The sequence below is a fragment of the Amblyomma americanum genome, chromosome 10 (genome assembly GCF_052857255.1).
Source record: "Amblyomma americanum isolate KBUSLIRL-KWMA chromosome 10, ASM5285725v1, whole genome shotgun sequence".
NCBI classification, from domain to species: domain Eukaryota; kingdom Metazoa; phylum Arthropoda; class Arachnida; order Ixodida; family Ixodidae; genus Amblyomma; species Amblyomma americanum.
Window position 1 is genome coordinate 71,776,826 of NC_135506.1, and position 14,553 is coordinate 71,791,378.

At 44.9% G+C, this 14,553-nt stretch overlaps 1 protein-coding gene across 1 annotated transcript; it reads right to left on the reverse strand.

Annotated features, from left to right (window-relative positions):
• Nucleotides 1-408: 408 nt before the first annotated feature.
• On the reverse strand, nt 409-13,738 carry LOC144108398 (uncharacterized). The gene is made up of 4 exons (XM_077641644.1): nt 13,656-13,738; nt 11,279-11,379; nt 6,403-6,558; nt 409-693 (listed from the first exon to the last, which is right to left on the reverse strand). The coding sequence occupies exons 1-4, from the start codon at nt 13,726-13,728 to the stop codon at nt 409-411; spliced, it is 615 nt and encodes a 204-aa protein (XP_077497770.1). The 5' UTR covers nt 13,729-13,738.
• Between the last annotated feature and the right edge of the window lie 815 nt (nt 13,739-14,553).

A 14,553-nucleotide genomic window follows, 5' to 3' on the forward strand; every position in this document is an offset into this window, starting at 1 on the left:
AGTGTAGCACTCGTTGCCTGTATAAATTGCAAGCAGTTCAACATCCGGGCTAACATATGATAGTTTAACGTACGAAGTTTTTAACAAATGTGTCGGTGGGGAAATAAACCGTGCGCTCTGAAATATAATAATAGATGTGCAGTCGGTTCATGATTCATTATAGAAAGAATAAATTTAATTAGCACAACATAATTATTGTGTCAGAGAAGGAAAATAGAGAAACAGGTATAAAATTAAAATGTAGACGTTAAGAGTGAACACTTTAAGTGTGGCATGTACTAGCAAGGCTTAACCTCAACTTGCACGCCCTCAAGCAGTCATACAGCACCACAGGTGTGCACCAACACACCCAGCTTGGTGGCGCATGGCGCGGCTGCGTTCAAAGCAACGCCCACGGCCCTCTCCTCCTCATTGGGGGGCCGGAGCAGCGGGTTGCTCCCCAGTGCGCTGTTCCGAGCCGGTGGGTCTGTCGGTGTGCACGACGAAGGTGCCCGTGGGCCCGACTGTGACCCCGTCGGTGGACTTGACCGCTTCGTGGCGATGTTGGCGTACGATCAAACCCCGCGCCACGAGCCGGTTCTTGTACTCGCGCGCGAACTGCGGGTCAGCCGGACGCCACCTTGACGCATGCGCCTTCACCACCTCCAGTTTCTGCGGGACCGACATTTCATTTCCTTCAGTCTTTATTTTTCTCTTGGACAGAGAAGGAGACAGGACTAAAAGCTCGTAAGCTTGACAGAGGTCCTGCCCCCTTTATCCACTTGGCAGTACCGTACGCAGGCAGAGATTTTCAATATTCCAAATAAACGCTGAAACAAAACAAAACACTTTGTAAAAAAAGCACCGCTATGCATTGCAGCACAGACATAGGTATTAGAACAAATAACTGGTCATGGGGAAACGAAAAAAATAACAGGTATAGGTTTAAACATCATCCGTTTATCTCGCAACCCGGAAATACCCAGTCAGAAACGATGAATTAGAACATCCACAATAATGAAGGAACTGAAAACATTGATTACAACTGCGTTCAATTCTGCTTTTATTTCGACTGGATGTTTTTTATTGAAGAGAGTCACAGTGGCGCGCAGTACAAAACATCGCTCTATAAAATGCCAACGGAGAGTTCTTCACTTCACATTGTGGTGCCAAGCGCATCGCGTGCAATAAAATCTGCACAAATGTCAATATTTTAAAACGAGAGCTCTACACCCCGTGGTACAGCTAGCTTCCGATTTTGATGTCCATGAGACAATGACCTTCAATGCCTCACAAGGTCAAACTGAACTTAACTGTGTGGTGGTACGGCCCAAGCTATGGTAGTAAGGCCACGTGACCAATATGTCTATGACAATTGGGTTTCTAATCAAGACCTTTGATCTTGACCTTGACATTTGATCTGAGATAGTGGAGACCATGCATAACAGCGCTTTCGCTAGTATAACTAGGTTCAAGCCACGTTGAACACCAGCCGTTTTTTTTTATTAGGCGCGTGATGACGAGAGATTTCCAAAAAATTGCTGTAAACCGCATTTCTGGTTGCAGTTCTGACAATCAAGTGAAGACGCGGGCTGCTAAAAATGCAGAACGCTTAAGTAAAAGATCCCACTTTAATTAAGAGGTACCTTGTAGGGTTCGGCGCGCTGTCGCATCTTTTTGTACATGTGTTGCGAATATTCCCCGAGAGGGCAGTGACATAGGCTGCGCGTCCGGTTTTGTTTTATTTTGTTTTGCTTTGGTGCACGCCGTTAGAAGGGGACTCATGCCTTTTTGGTTAGTCTCCCCATCCGTCCTTGCAGTTTCCTTCGCCGCTCCGGACGGCGGGGCTATATCTGCCGGCCTCGACCTTGGACCCCTGTCCCCTTGGCGAAGGATTGCCAGACCACCTAGGGAGGGGAGGAACTCGGGGGTAAGGGAAAACGCTGACATCAGTTCTAAGCTTTCCTATTCGTCAAAACTGATGAGCCGCAGTTAGCAGTTTATTTTTACGTGTGGAAAGGGGCGCGGGCATCTTCGGGGTGCACCCGCGAAGGGAGCCGCGCCCGTGTGCTTTGGTCTCTAGCGACTCCTAGCTGGCAGGCGCTCGGTCTGGCCGAGTGCGGAGGGAGTGACCGTTGAGAGCTGGTGCGAGGCGCGCCAGTTTGACTGTTGGGACGCGGTGTCCCTCGCCTCTGTGCAGGCGGTCGGCTAGACCGGCCGCGGATAGCTGTGGCCGTATACTGACTTTTGTTTGTAACGATCTGTAAAAAGCCTGTATAAAAGTTCGTTTCTCACTAAATCGCTTCGCCTGCAAGTCATATCATCGCGAAGCCTTCAAGCGGTGCATCCAGTTTCTGGAAATCACCGGAACAACACCACCGGCAAACTTTTACTTACCTCTACAGCATAAGAGCGAAATTTTCAACGAGCTTATTTTTACATAAAAAATTGCTGCTCATGCATCACATGTCTCAAATACACGTGTACAGTTTCAAAGTTTTTATGTGCCCAGAGAACCGCCAGATCAGCTCATTTTCAATTTGCGCAACGTATTTTTTTAATAAAAAATGAAGTATCAGATTCCTTTAGGGCAGCGTCTTCTAACGAGGTTCTGGAATTTTTAAACTTGTACTCAAAATTTTTATTTCCTGGCCATTACTGAGTTGAAACAGGGTGCGTTAAAAATAAGACAGGGTCTCTTGAAAAACTGTTCCCCTACGTTGGTCGTCCTGCTCACCAAGTTTGCAGCTCTTAGAACTGTGCCAGCTTTGTAGTGACAACAGAGGCAGCGCCAAACTACAAAACTGTGAATAACTTAGGAAAGCGCAGTCGTACTACGGTTATCTGTCGTTAAGATTGTTGTGCATGCAAACATGCTACAACTGTTTCTGGACATAAAAATTGACCGGCATAGCGAACTACACCGAGGTAGTAATGGTGATCTGTCACTTCAACGCATCTGTAGGAGTAAATTTTATTTTGCATTTCCAATTACATGGATGTTAGTTTTGCCGTGCTGCATTCTTTTCTTTAACGCTGAACCGCATAGGAGTGGTGTTAAATACTCAATATTTCTGTGCCTTTTTATTTATTTATTTTTGTCATTGGACTACATTAATGTTTTGTCACGTTTAGTATGTAATAACATGTCCTCTTTATATATATGCACAGTTCCGTTGCCTGTAGGCTCTGCCGATCAAGCCCTATGAGGTTTAGGCGTGCCAGCAGTTTGTGCATTTTGTTTATATTTGGCGCAAGAACGTTACTATTAACATTATTATCATTATCATTTTGTACAAAAAGCTGTAAGTTTCGCCGGTTAACGCGTCCTATCACAGCGTCCCTTCGTTCCGCCGGCACTGGCTGCGACATGCACCGAGTAGTTGAACACAGCTACGGAAAGAAATTCTGCTCCATGGGATAACAGGTGCTCTTAACACAGAAAATATCACGGGAATATTTCTGCAGGCTGCCTTATTTACCACAACACAGTAACTATAATGCAGCCTCTTTTAATCGAATTCTGACCAGGATATTGAGAGATAAGGTTCTAAATTGAAAGAAAGTTTTCTCCGGGATACTATTGTCTCGGTACGATGCATAAAGCTGCATGGACGCATTAACTAGCCAGCTGGCTATCAAAAACTTCCATTGCATTTTGTAATTCCACTCCACATAATAATGAGGTGAATCTTAACAAGTCAGTAGTACAGTGATATCACTGTCCCGATTTCCTGAAATACGAATCTCGTTTTCATGGCCGAGCAAGCAATCAAGGGTCTCCGAGCAGAGGAGATCTAAACCGGCTGTGCGCAACACGACCTTGCTGCCGCAATCATAAGAATACGTGTATTGATTGGAATGTGTGTCAAACGCTCTTTGCCGCTTTAAACTAAAAAAATAATTCTTTTGTATGTTATACTATTCCTTGAATAAATTTCAATATTGTGTAACCAAGACGTGAGCTGTGAAGCACTGGAAGCATTGGCAATTTAGAAACCGGCTGCCGATAATAGGGAGAGTGGAGATTGACAAAAACGTTTTGCGCATCGGAAATTGGCAACAGGTAGTCACTCCTGCATTGTCTTTGTATTAATCAGATATACTTCCGGAATTACCACGAACTAAGAACGCTCTCTTTTGCCGGAGTAATAAGTTCCAGCGACTTTGGGCAACGCTTTCCTAGGATTTTATTCTCAGCGACAAGATAAGTATAGCAGTGGCGCTGGTCGGCTGTTCTGAGCCACTAGCGTCTGTCGCCTTTCAGAAAAGAATGTTTTTCTTCACTAGCTCGGATAAAAATGCGCTGTAAGAAATTGTTCCGTACTCCCTGTCGCACGAATTGAGCAGTGCTAACTGAAGAAAGCAGACGGGAAAGAAGACAAACAATATCTCAGACCTCTAAGAGATGTTTGTGTAGTTACAACACCTGAATAAATGGAACACCGGTTGGTAAGCATTCGTGGCATTGCTCGAGTTTGTGTTCCAACTTGTGATTCAGCTGCGTTCCCCCTAGTAACACTAAATGCCTAGACGAGTCATGCATGCCGGTTTGCAGCTGTGAGGTATTTTCTGAAATTCTCTAACCGCCAAGTCCTGTAGTCAGACTAACCTTAGCCAAAAAATGGTCTGGGAAGAACGTTTACTACAATCGAATCAGTGCGAAAGCATGGATTTTTGATATGTATAAAAGCCGACGATGAACGGGCAGTGCCGCGGGACGGAGAGCTTGTGCTAGGTGAACAGACAGCGCGAAAAAGATGATTTTAATGCGAAAGCCTTTCTAGGCTATGTCGGCAGGGTCGTATCACCAAAACGTGTCCGCGCCGACTGCAACGTTCGCAGAAGAGATATTATAAAACGAATGGTTGGGCTCGATATAGGTCAATGCGAGGATGCTGCGCAAAAAAAGTTGATTTGAATAGGATGATTAGCTATTTATTAGAGCCAATAATGCAAAAACGACGCAATAGCGCAGCGTCGATATAGTGAGTGGATGGTAAAACAGCCGTGGACGACAAAATAGCGCAAACATAGGCAAGGAAGTGAACATGAAGTTTGAAATGAGATGAAATATTTTCGTTGTGTGATAATTAATCGAAGGAAAAGTTTGATTTGCATATTATAATTAGTTAATTACTTATAAAATATCAAGGACGGTTGAATAGGCTGGACGAATATATAGTAAGTGTATAGAAAGCAACCATGGCGCCAAATTTGAAGGGCCAAAATGAATGATTTATATGAAAAGAGGGTACAATCAGGGTAAACCTGGTTAAGTTAAGGTGAGTAATTAAGGAAATAGAAAAATATGAAGAATAAAATGGACGGGAAAGCATCCATGGCGCCAAATTTGAAAGGTGACGGGTGTCGAGGAGGCGTCAACGGTTTCGCATTCCTCTAATGCAGGTAGCCGCAGTGATCTCTATTTTTTTATCGGGGATGGCATCCATCGGATTAGTGCTTACCCATTAATACGTCTGCGCGAATAGCACAGACAATACAAACCTGCTGAAAGGTTGAAATGTTCTCTAGGGCAGATAGGTAAAAATTTCCAATTTTTACTTTGTACTTCGACGCATGTGCATTAGAACTATGCTATCAAAAATTTACATTCCTAGACACATCACAAATAAACCTGCCACTGGCCACAACTGCACTGAGCTAGATAGAAGGGAGCGAGGAAAAATGGAAAGATTAAAAAGCAGGTAATAAAGAAAATAAGTACAAAATTAAGAGAAAACCGCAAAAAAAATTCAGGTCACTTTGCTGACCTAAAGTGCGGTGAGGCGAAAGCCTTTAATACGGTGTTGCTCCTTGTGTCACTGATGTGTGGTTAAGATGCTAATTAAGTACACAATTGTTCGCGACTCTTAAAATCTAGAGATACTGGAGGGCGTTCGGGAGTCAAGCGACTGATTGGACGTCTTTCTCAAAACACTCTCCAGCGTCCTAGACAAGGAGAGCTAAATGTGCGTTGGCATGAAGTAGCGTAGTCGTTAGCACGCTCGGCTGTTGAACGGAAGGATGGTGTTTGCAATCCCATCGGGCACAAAGGTTTTTTTTTTTCTCATCGAGTTGCTGAATAGCGTAACGGACGGACAGGATCGCGAGCATGAGCCATTAAAGGCTTTCGCCTTAAAATAAACAAATTCAAACGTGGGGGGGGGGGGGGGGGAACCAATGAAATACAAGAACCAACAAGTGTTTAAAAATAGTGCAAATATCAACACTCCGGTATGCGCTAATGTACTAGAGTAGAACGAAAGCGTCAACTGCAATTAAAGGCAACTGCATGTTGAGTTCTTGTTTCTTTGGTGCCCGCTTAGAGAAGCCAAATATCATCGTGCACATTCAACGAAACAGAGAAGCGATGTTTGAGCCCACGCGTTAAGAACAATCTAACATCCACGATGTACTCACGAAAGCGTTGGCTGCGAGAACGGTGTACGCATAGGAGGGCACGAATGTAAGTCCCACAAACACCACGGCTTCTGCGATGATCCTGGCCGGCGTTGAATACTCGTAGTCGCGGAACGTGGGACTCGGCCGGAACAGCAGGCCCACCAGCAGACAGATCTGCGCAGATCCCGCCGTGGCCTCATGATGCCACAAAAACTTGCTCAGGCGCTTGCTAACGCGCTTGACCTACTGCATTTTAATGTTGTAACATTCGAGTCCACATTCCGCAAAAATTACTTTGTGACACGAAATTCGCTAAACGGTTGAAAGAGGCTACGTGATCTTGTTAGATGATCACAATCGGCCAACCCGGGCAGGTGGCAACCAGCCCACCGAGTTGAGAGGTTCCTTGACCTCCTTACATCATGTCTTAAATGTGCGTTCGGCCTTGTAATATTCTCCAGGTGTGAGGGACCTAGGAAAAAAAATTTTTTCTTAATAATAAACTTGAAGGCATACAGAATTGCGCAGCATGTTTCGTTTTGAACTGTCGCGATCACGGCAACAGTGCAATCAGGTTAAAAAGGCAGCTTGACTAGGATTCCCTACAATTCCGTCGCGCCGTCTTCGGGATAACATTTTAGATGATATTTTAAATGAAAATATTGGCATTGAGCGGGACGGTTGCCTCAAAACCTCCAACATACATTTCAAAAAGAAGCGACCATAGTGGCAAAATAAGAGAAATAGCTTGTCGAACTGCTTTGTTTAAGTAATCTTTTTTTGCACGCACAATAAGCGAATAGAACAGCCGCCCAAACAGAATAGTCATTTTTGAGGAGTGACTTTCCAAATGCTTTTAAAACACACCTGCGAACCGTAAACGACCGGCAGTTAAAAAATTTGCGCCATGTTTCGTTCGTCGAATGTTTTTGCATGCGGTGTTTGATATGACTCCTAAAATGCTTGTGTTGAAACTTTTACATGTATGTTTCCATATCTCTATGCATATGATTTGTTTCTTGCTTCAGTGCTCCTTTGCCACATTGACTGTGTTTGTAAGTGCAGCAGTGCTTTTAAAGAACACTCGACGTTTGCGCCCCGCTACAACAATGTTGAAGGTTTGAAGGTATTGAAGGTATTGAAGTTTGAATGTATTGAAATAAATAAATAAACCTGCCCATTTCGTCGTGAACAATCTGCCCATTTGACTCGGAGGTTGGTTATCGATTGGAAGAGAGAGGTCGCGTGACCTGGTCCCCTCATCACAGCCTCCCCACTGAAGAATCAAGAAAGGGAAGAAAAAAAGGAATGAAGAGAAGGCAGAACGCACCAAAGCAGCATTGATGCTGATCTATAGTGCTCTTGCATTCCACTCTTAAGGCGTGCTAAGTGTCCCACATGCTTTTAATGGTTACTTTAATAGGATATGGCTATGAAACATCCATTCAATAATGTGGTTTTCTACCACAGAGTGCTCCATTGTGCTCTATCATTTTTTGCTGTGTGCAAATGCTCGTTGAAGTACACGTTCTTTCCAGTTAGGCAACTTCCCCCCCCCCTCCCCCCGTGAGGACAGCAATAGCCGTTACAGTAAATGAACAAATTGAATAAATTAATTTGAAAATGCTGCAAATCCGACTTTTAGATTTATTTACCAGCGCGGAAGCGCGTAATACAGGCACTGGCCCTACATGCAAGCTCCCACAACCTTGATGGGCTTCTAATGCCCACGTCCAGCGCTGTACTATACGTCTTCTGTGTAGGTAATACCACTTATAGTCCTGACTGAATCTGCAGCTTGGTCACCAAAGAATCGCATCCCTCGACAAAACTGTAATAAAAAAAAACTGGCTCTTACTCTCAAACGAGAGGAAGGCATTCATAACGTTTCAGATACATCGCACCTGTCGCAAAGACCAGGGATATAAGTGGCGAGGCATGCAAATTGTATTTTTCCACCACCGAATGCTTTATCGGCCAAAAAAAAAGAGTATCTTAATAGGTGTAATGTTTAAAACTGGAAGAAGGCACAGTGGTTCAGAGAACAAACGCGGGTTAATGACATCCTAGTTGAAACCAAGAGGAATAAATGGGCTTGGGCAGCGAATATAATGCGATGACACGATAACCGGTGGGCATTAATAGTAACGGAGTGGATTCCATGAGAAGGCAAGCGTAGCAGGAGGTGGCATAAGGTTAGGTCGGTAGATCAGATTAAGTAGCCTGAGGAAAGAGGGTGACCCTCAGCGGGCAACGGAAAGAGTTGATTGTAGAGATATACGAGAGGCCTTTGCACTGCATTGAGCTTGGTTGGGCTGATGATGGTAATGAAAAGCGTTGGTTCCAGATTGCTTGATATTGCAGAGGTTGTACATGGTATATAAAAAAATGTGGAGGAAAATTTGGGATTCCTGCATATATTCGCTTTCTGTATGTAGATGACAGCAACATTGAACAACTAATGCGACGATGGTCGAGAAAGCACGTGATGAAAACAAATGCGGTTGCACCTGTGAAAAGGTGTCTTTTCGGTGAGAACGTCAACTTGAACATTGACAGGTGAATACGGTTTTGGTGTAATGTCGCAGTTTCGCCTTTTCAATCGTCGTTAGAATGGAAGCGCTTATTAGCTACTGCATTTCTTGCGTTAGAAAATGCTGTACAGCATCCATAAACGCAATGCGGTATTTAAACACTATCAAAAATTAATCGAATGACATTGAACGTACCCAGGCTATGAGGGACGCCGTAGTGGAGGGCTCTGGATAACTTTGACCATCTGGCTAACTTGCAGTGACATCGCACAGTACACCGGCTTTAGCATTTCGCCTTCATCGAAATGCGACCGCCGCATTCGGGATCGAGCCATCATCTTTCCTGACAAAAGCCGAGCGGCATAGCCACTGAGATACCGCGATGGCTCTTAATCAAATTTTTTCAATCACGATCCGTTGAAAAACAGATGAGCCAGACGTATCGACATGTACAGTCATGTGGAAGGATACCGACTGATGTGCTTTCGCACACAAAGAAAAGTTGTGCATATTTGGGCCGCTTTTATGCCAAAATATCCACGTTGATTAGGCGTACAGGCGGCAAAAACAATAGCAGAATGATACTCGTACCTTCACTCATTTTTGAAGGTGGGTTTGTTCCCGTGACATCAAAGCAAAAGCAACAAACACACTCGAGAAATTTCTTCCCTTCCTGCACTGCAGGACAAATTGTTGCGTTCATTACTGCGAGCCGTATTATCGCCCAGTGTCATGTCAAAGGTTGGAAACGGGTATAGTGAATTGCGGCCTCGTGGATCATTTCTTATTTCCCATGCTCCAAGCAGAAGTGTCGCAGATAGCCAATGCGAATGTTCAACGTTGTGGAAGAAGTGCCTATAATGGGGCTTAATTAAGTCAATTATGCTTACTGCAAGAACACCAACCGCGATACCCCAAATTTTGGAAGTTTTTCTTTTTGAGAGCATAATTTTCACCCGAATTTGAAGTGAAATTAGGAACGAAACGCAAGCCGAAAATGTAAGGCTCAATATGCGGGGTATTTTACACAAGCTGAACCAAGGATTAAGAAAAAAGGCGCACTGGAGCTGGGTGAAAACAGCGACATGTAGTTTCCCACTGTGTGGTGCTCCTCAGAGTGAATGTTAAATTTCGTGTAAATAGGTATTTCGCGTAGATTATTAACGAACAATTTCCATAGTCACTTAAGCATCGCATGCGGTTTCTTATATTGTAGATGGGGTTACGAAGCAATTAATCTAATATTTTTTGGCAACGTATGTTTTACGTGGTTCTTTTTCCAGCATTTGAAGAAAACCCGCGAAAGATGAAAAAGAATACTCATGATTCCGCTTCTCCAGTGTTTTCCGTTGTCGACTGGACGAGTTTCGCTCTTCCAGTCTCGTATTGCAGCGCGGCGTGTCCTCAGTGAACGAAGCGTGAGCACTAACGCCTCTGAGTGACTGGCCGACGCGGCTCTCAGCATAGTCTCGAAAGTGCTTCAGCACATTCTTTGTGAAAGCGGAAAGCGCGTACCGTGATCTGCGATAAGTGACAGGCACGCCATTGGCAACCAATTCAGACGGAATTTATACTCAGCCATTGCATATAAAAACCAAAAAGGAAGTGAAAGCAGTAAATTGGCGTATGTGAAGGTAGCCTCCGTTTTACTTCCGTCATTTTTATAACTTTGCAGCCCTTCGAAATGAGCAGCGGCCGCTCACTGAGGCATCGTCAGCGAGCACGTTTCGTTCGTTCAAAACACGGTTTAAAGCGCTCGAATATGGTAGCACGTAAACGCAGTCAGCTGTTGACTTTTTGCATATATCGCGGGCTTTCTTGAAATGCCGAGAAAAAGAACCACATATGAGGTACAGTCGGCCGCAAGTGTTTGCCGGACCTGCGATGCGTGGCGGAGCTAAGCAAAATATCACTGCTGCGGCATCTGCCGCCACAGAGCATGGTGTCGAGCCTCACTCAGAGTACTGCATCCGCAGGCGTGCCGTGAGCCTCGACACCACGCTCTATGGCGCAGATGGTGCAGCAGTGCAGTTTTGCTTAGCTCCGCCACGCATCGCAGGTCCCGCAAACTTGCGGCCGAGAGTACGCTGCTACAAAAAACTTGATCCATTCTCTCTGAACCTCCTAAAGTGAATATTAGAAAATTTCTGTTTAATGTATAATATTGTATTTGTCAAATTCATCAACTATTCAAGCGGAATTAAAAAAGTAATCGGAGGAACGCCACACGACCGGACATAAAATGTCGTTAGTTTCACTTAGCTCCGGTACTCCACTTTTTAAAAATCCTTTGTTTAAGTTACGTGAAACAACTTGTATATTATATATGCATATTTAATGAGGAAAATTCTATATCTTACCGTGAGCAGCATTGGGGTGACGGACGACCACAGCACCTGCAGGATCCGGCCGGGCGTCTTTTCCAGCATGAGGCCGCAGTCAATCACCACGCGCTCCAGACCTGGCATTGGAGCAGTTAGGGGTAAATTTGAGTTAATATTCAGTAGTGCAGAGTTACTAGATTAAGCGGTAAGGTAGCAGGCTGAAAAGATCCTCAAGACAGGCACAGCAGTCAAGTCAGAAGCAAGATTAAGGGCTGTGGATCAAATTGTATTAACGGTACCACTTTGAAACAAAGTGCTTTCAAAAATTTGGCTTCCAAACTTTCACAGACTAACAGGCCTGCAGGCGCATAAGCGAAAAACAGCGAATGGTGCTCGCTGTTCCTTTCTTATTGTCAGCGCTTGTATGTAGTGTTCAGTCTCAAGAACGCAGACGGCATCGTGAATTCAATTTCTAGCTGGTTGATTCTCGCACGATAAAAGCCAGCTGGGAAGGCGTTTTATAGTAATTTCATTCCTGCCGAATTTCGTCTAGCTCGGCTTTGATTTTTGTAATAGGCTAGACGACACACCTCCATTGCCGCTTGGCTGTACGCAGTCACCAGAAGCAAAGGTAGGCTTGGTGTAGATTCAGTCAGTCACAAAGAGAAGTAAATATTGAGTAGCGTAAGTATAAAATCACTGCATTTTCCGGTCCAGCTTACGGCACATTACTCCTTCCCCACACAGTGCACTGAACTTTGTAAATCTGTCTTTGCCCCAAGAAGCTCCTTGCCTGAGCGAGCATGAGGAGTAGTTATGTGCAAAAGAAAAAAAAAGAAACGTCCATTGACTGAGTCATTCTGGGTGTAGGCGCCGTCTGCACCCCGTATGCGAGCGTTAAACGCTCCGCAGAGCAGCTAAGCTCTTTCTACTATAGGACGTTCTTAACGACTGATTAACAACTTCAGAAGCAAAATTCGCAGCTTTTCCCCCATTTTTTATATAACCTTGTTTCCGCATTGAAAACGCATTTTCATGTCCATATGATGTCGGGCCTCCGCCTGATGAAAACTGTATTGAGTCGCCTGCTATAATATTGCAACGAATAGAAGAAGAGATGAATGAAGACTCTCGGAAGCGCGCCTGCTCTGGGATTCGGTGCTCTGTGCCTGGTGCTCTGTGCGGGCCGCCCTGTGGTCTTGACCTGTGTGCTGTGCCCGGGCGTTCTCGCGTCGTTCCCGCCTGGACCACGTAATATCTTTGGTGGAGGTGCGGGGTATCACAGGTGCGAGGGCCTCCAGTTCACGTCGGACGATCCGGGTGACTGAATCGGTGGCGGCAGGGGCGTCCGAGGGCGTGCGGGATGGTGATCGGTGGTCCTCACAGGAAGATGCACACCTCTTGCACACCTCTTCGGCAGTAGAGTCCGCTAAGTTTAACTTCATTAATGCGTAGCTTTGCCCGAAACTGGCTATTGCGTCAGCCTATTGGCATTCAAGAGGCACTCGTGCCGATTACAAATAGCTCACCGTTGAGAGTTGCTAAACAATGCAAGGTTGTTAGGCCAGTTAGTTTTAACTGACAGGAGGATATCAAGGGAAGCGAGGGGGCGCTATGCATACGAATGTAATGCAGTAATTAGCAAAAGAAACGGGAGGTAGCCGTTTGTGGTAAAGGGTCTGAGGGAGAGAATAAATGATGGACTTGTTTGCTGTCGGGGTGGCGCAGAACCGGTGCAGTTGCTTGGTCTATGATGGTCGGATGCAGGGAGTGGATCAACGGTCATTCCTATTATTTTTTCGTTTATGTAACCATCCTTCTTGTTTCATTGGGATAAGTTTCCTTTCGCTGCCCTCAGCAGACAAGTACCACACCACTAAAAAAGAAATGCCTATCACTGAAAACGCACTTTGTGCCTGTCAGGACTGAACATAGTTGACGGAGGTACGATGCATATTGGCCGTTCACGACATTCCTGCGGTATGACTCAGCGGCCCCGCCAAAAGGCTAAGCAGACTCTGGAGATCTAGCCTGATAGCGGTGACGAACCTTATTTCCTGAAGCACTGCAGTAGCTGGTTTGCTTTGTAAGAGCGAGGCTAACATTTGTTTCGCGTGACCTTTAAGCTTTACGTGCTGAATATTGTTTTTGTTTTGTATTACTTTAGATGCCTTTAGACTACTATTTCGAGTCTCCTAGAAAGAAGCACATAGTGAGAGTTCTCTCTTGCATTTGTTCGTTTGGGCTTGAAAAGATAACTAAAAACGTTACCGCCCACCTACATTCGTTATGGTTGGTAATAAATGTATGCGCAATAAATACTGCCCTACATGCATAACTCATCGCACAACATAGATGAGCCAATTCTTCCTTCCCGTTGAGCGTGTGATGTAATGGATTAATTCCACCTCACCGTACAACTGAAACACGACCAGCAGCTCTCCAATGATGTTGGCGAAGCCCATGACGTGATACAGGTACTCCATGACAAGGACCTCTATGTAGGGACCAGCCTGAAGTTGAAAAAGATCGTTCATATTTCAAACAAGAGCATCTTGCACATATTAAAATGCTGAAAAGTGAAAGCTCTGGGATAGCGCTGAGCACTGGCAAGGAATCAGCTGCTTACACATTGCGGTGTGGGGAGAACGCCAGCCAGCAAATATAAATTCAGAGGTAAAAAGAAGTCAACTCCTTTCTGAACACACCTGTGCAGAGAAGCGAAGTAACGGAGCTCATGGGTGGCATAATGCTCAGTGTCCCTCGTCGAGGTTCTTTTTGAACGAACGTTTCTTGGCGACAAGCCCAGGCAATGGAGAATAGCCCTGACAAATGTGCAATTCTGTAATCACATGCGCAATTAATTGCGAACAAGAAAATGGCGGTCGTGGTAAATAACAAACTGGCCCATTGAAGCAAAGCACGAAATCATGACATTCACTCCCCATGACAACGAACAAAAGTCACTAGGAAACCAGACAACCAAACATCGCTGCATCTAGATGCATAACTAACTTTATTAACGTGTGAACAGGCCGAAAAAACGATTTGCGCTTTTTTCTCGAAATGTGCGAAGTAACCCCGATAGTCTCATTATTGTAATAGAAAAGGGTTGCAATGCTTTTATACTCGTCTTCTCTGAACATGAACACAACTACCGCAGTGAAAAATTTGTAGTGGAGTATTCGCCTCCAGTTTTGTAAGTTGTGGCCTCGAATATTACCGCCAATGGCAGCCGCTGCAGCTTCCAACGAGTCACTGCAAGATCTCATCCGCACTTCTCTTCCAGCTCTTTTTTGGCCCATCGTCTA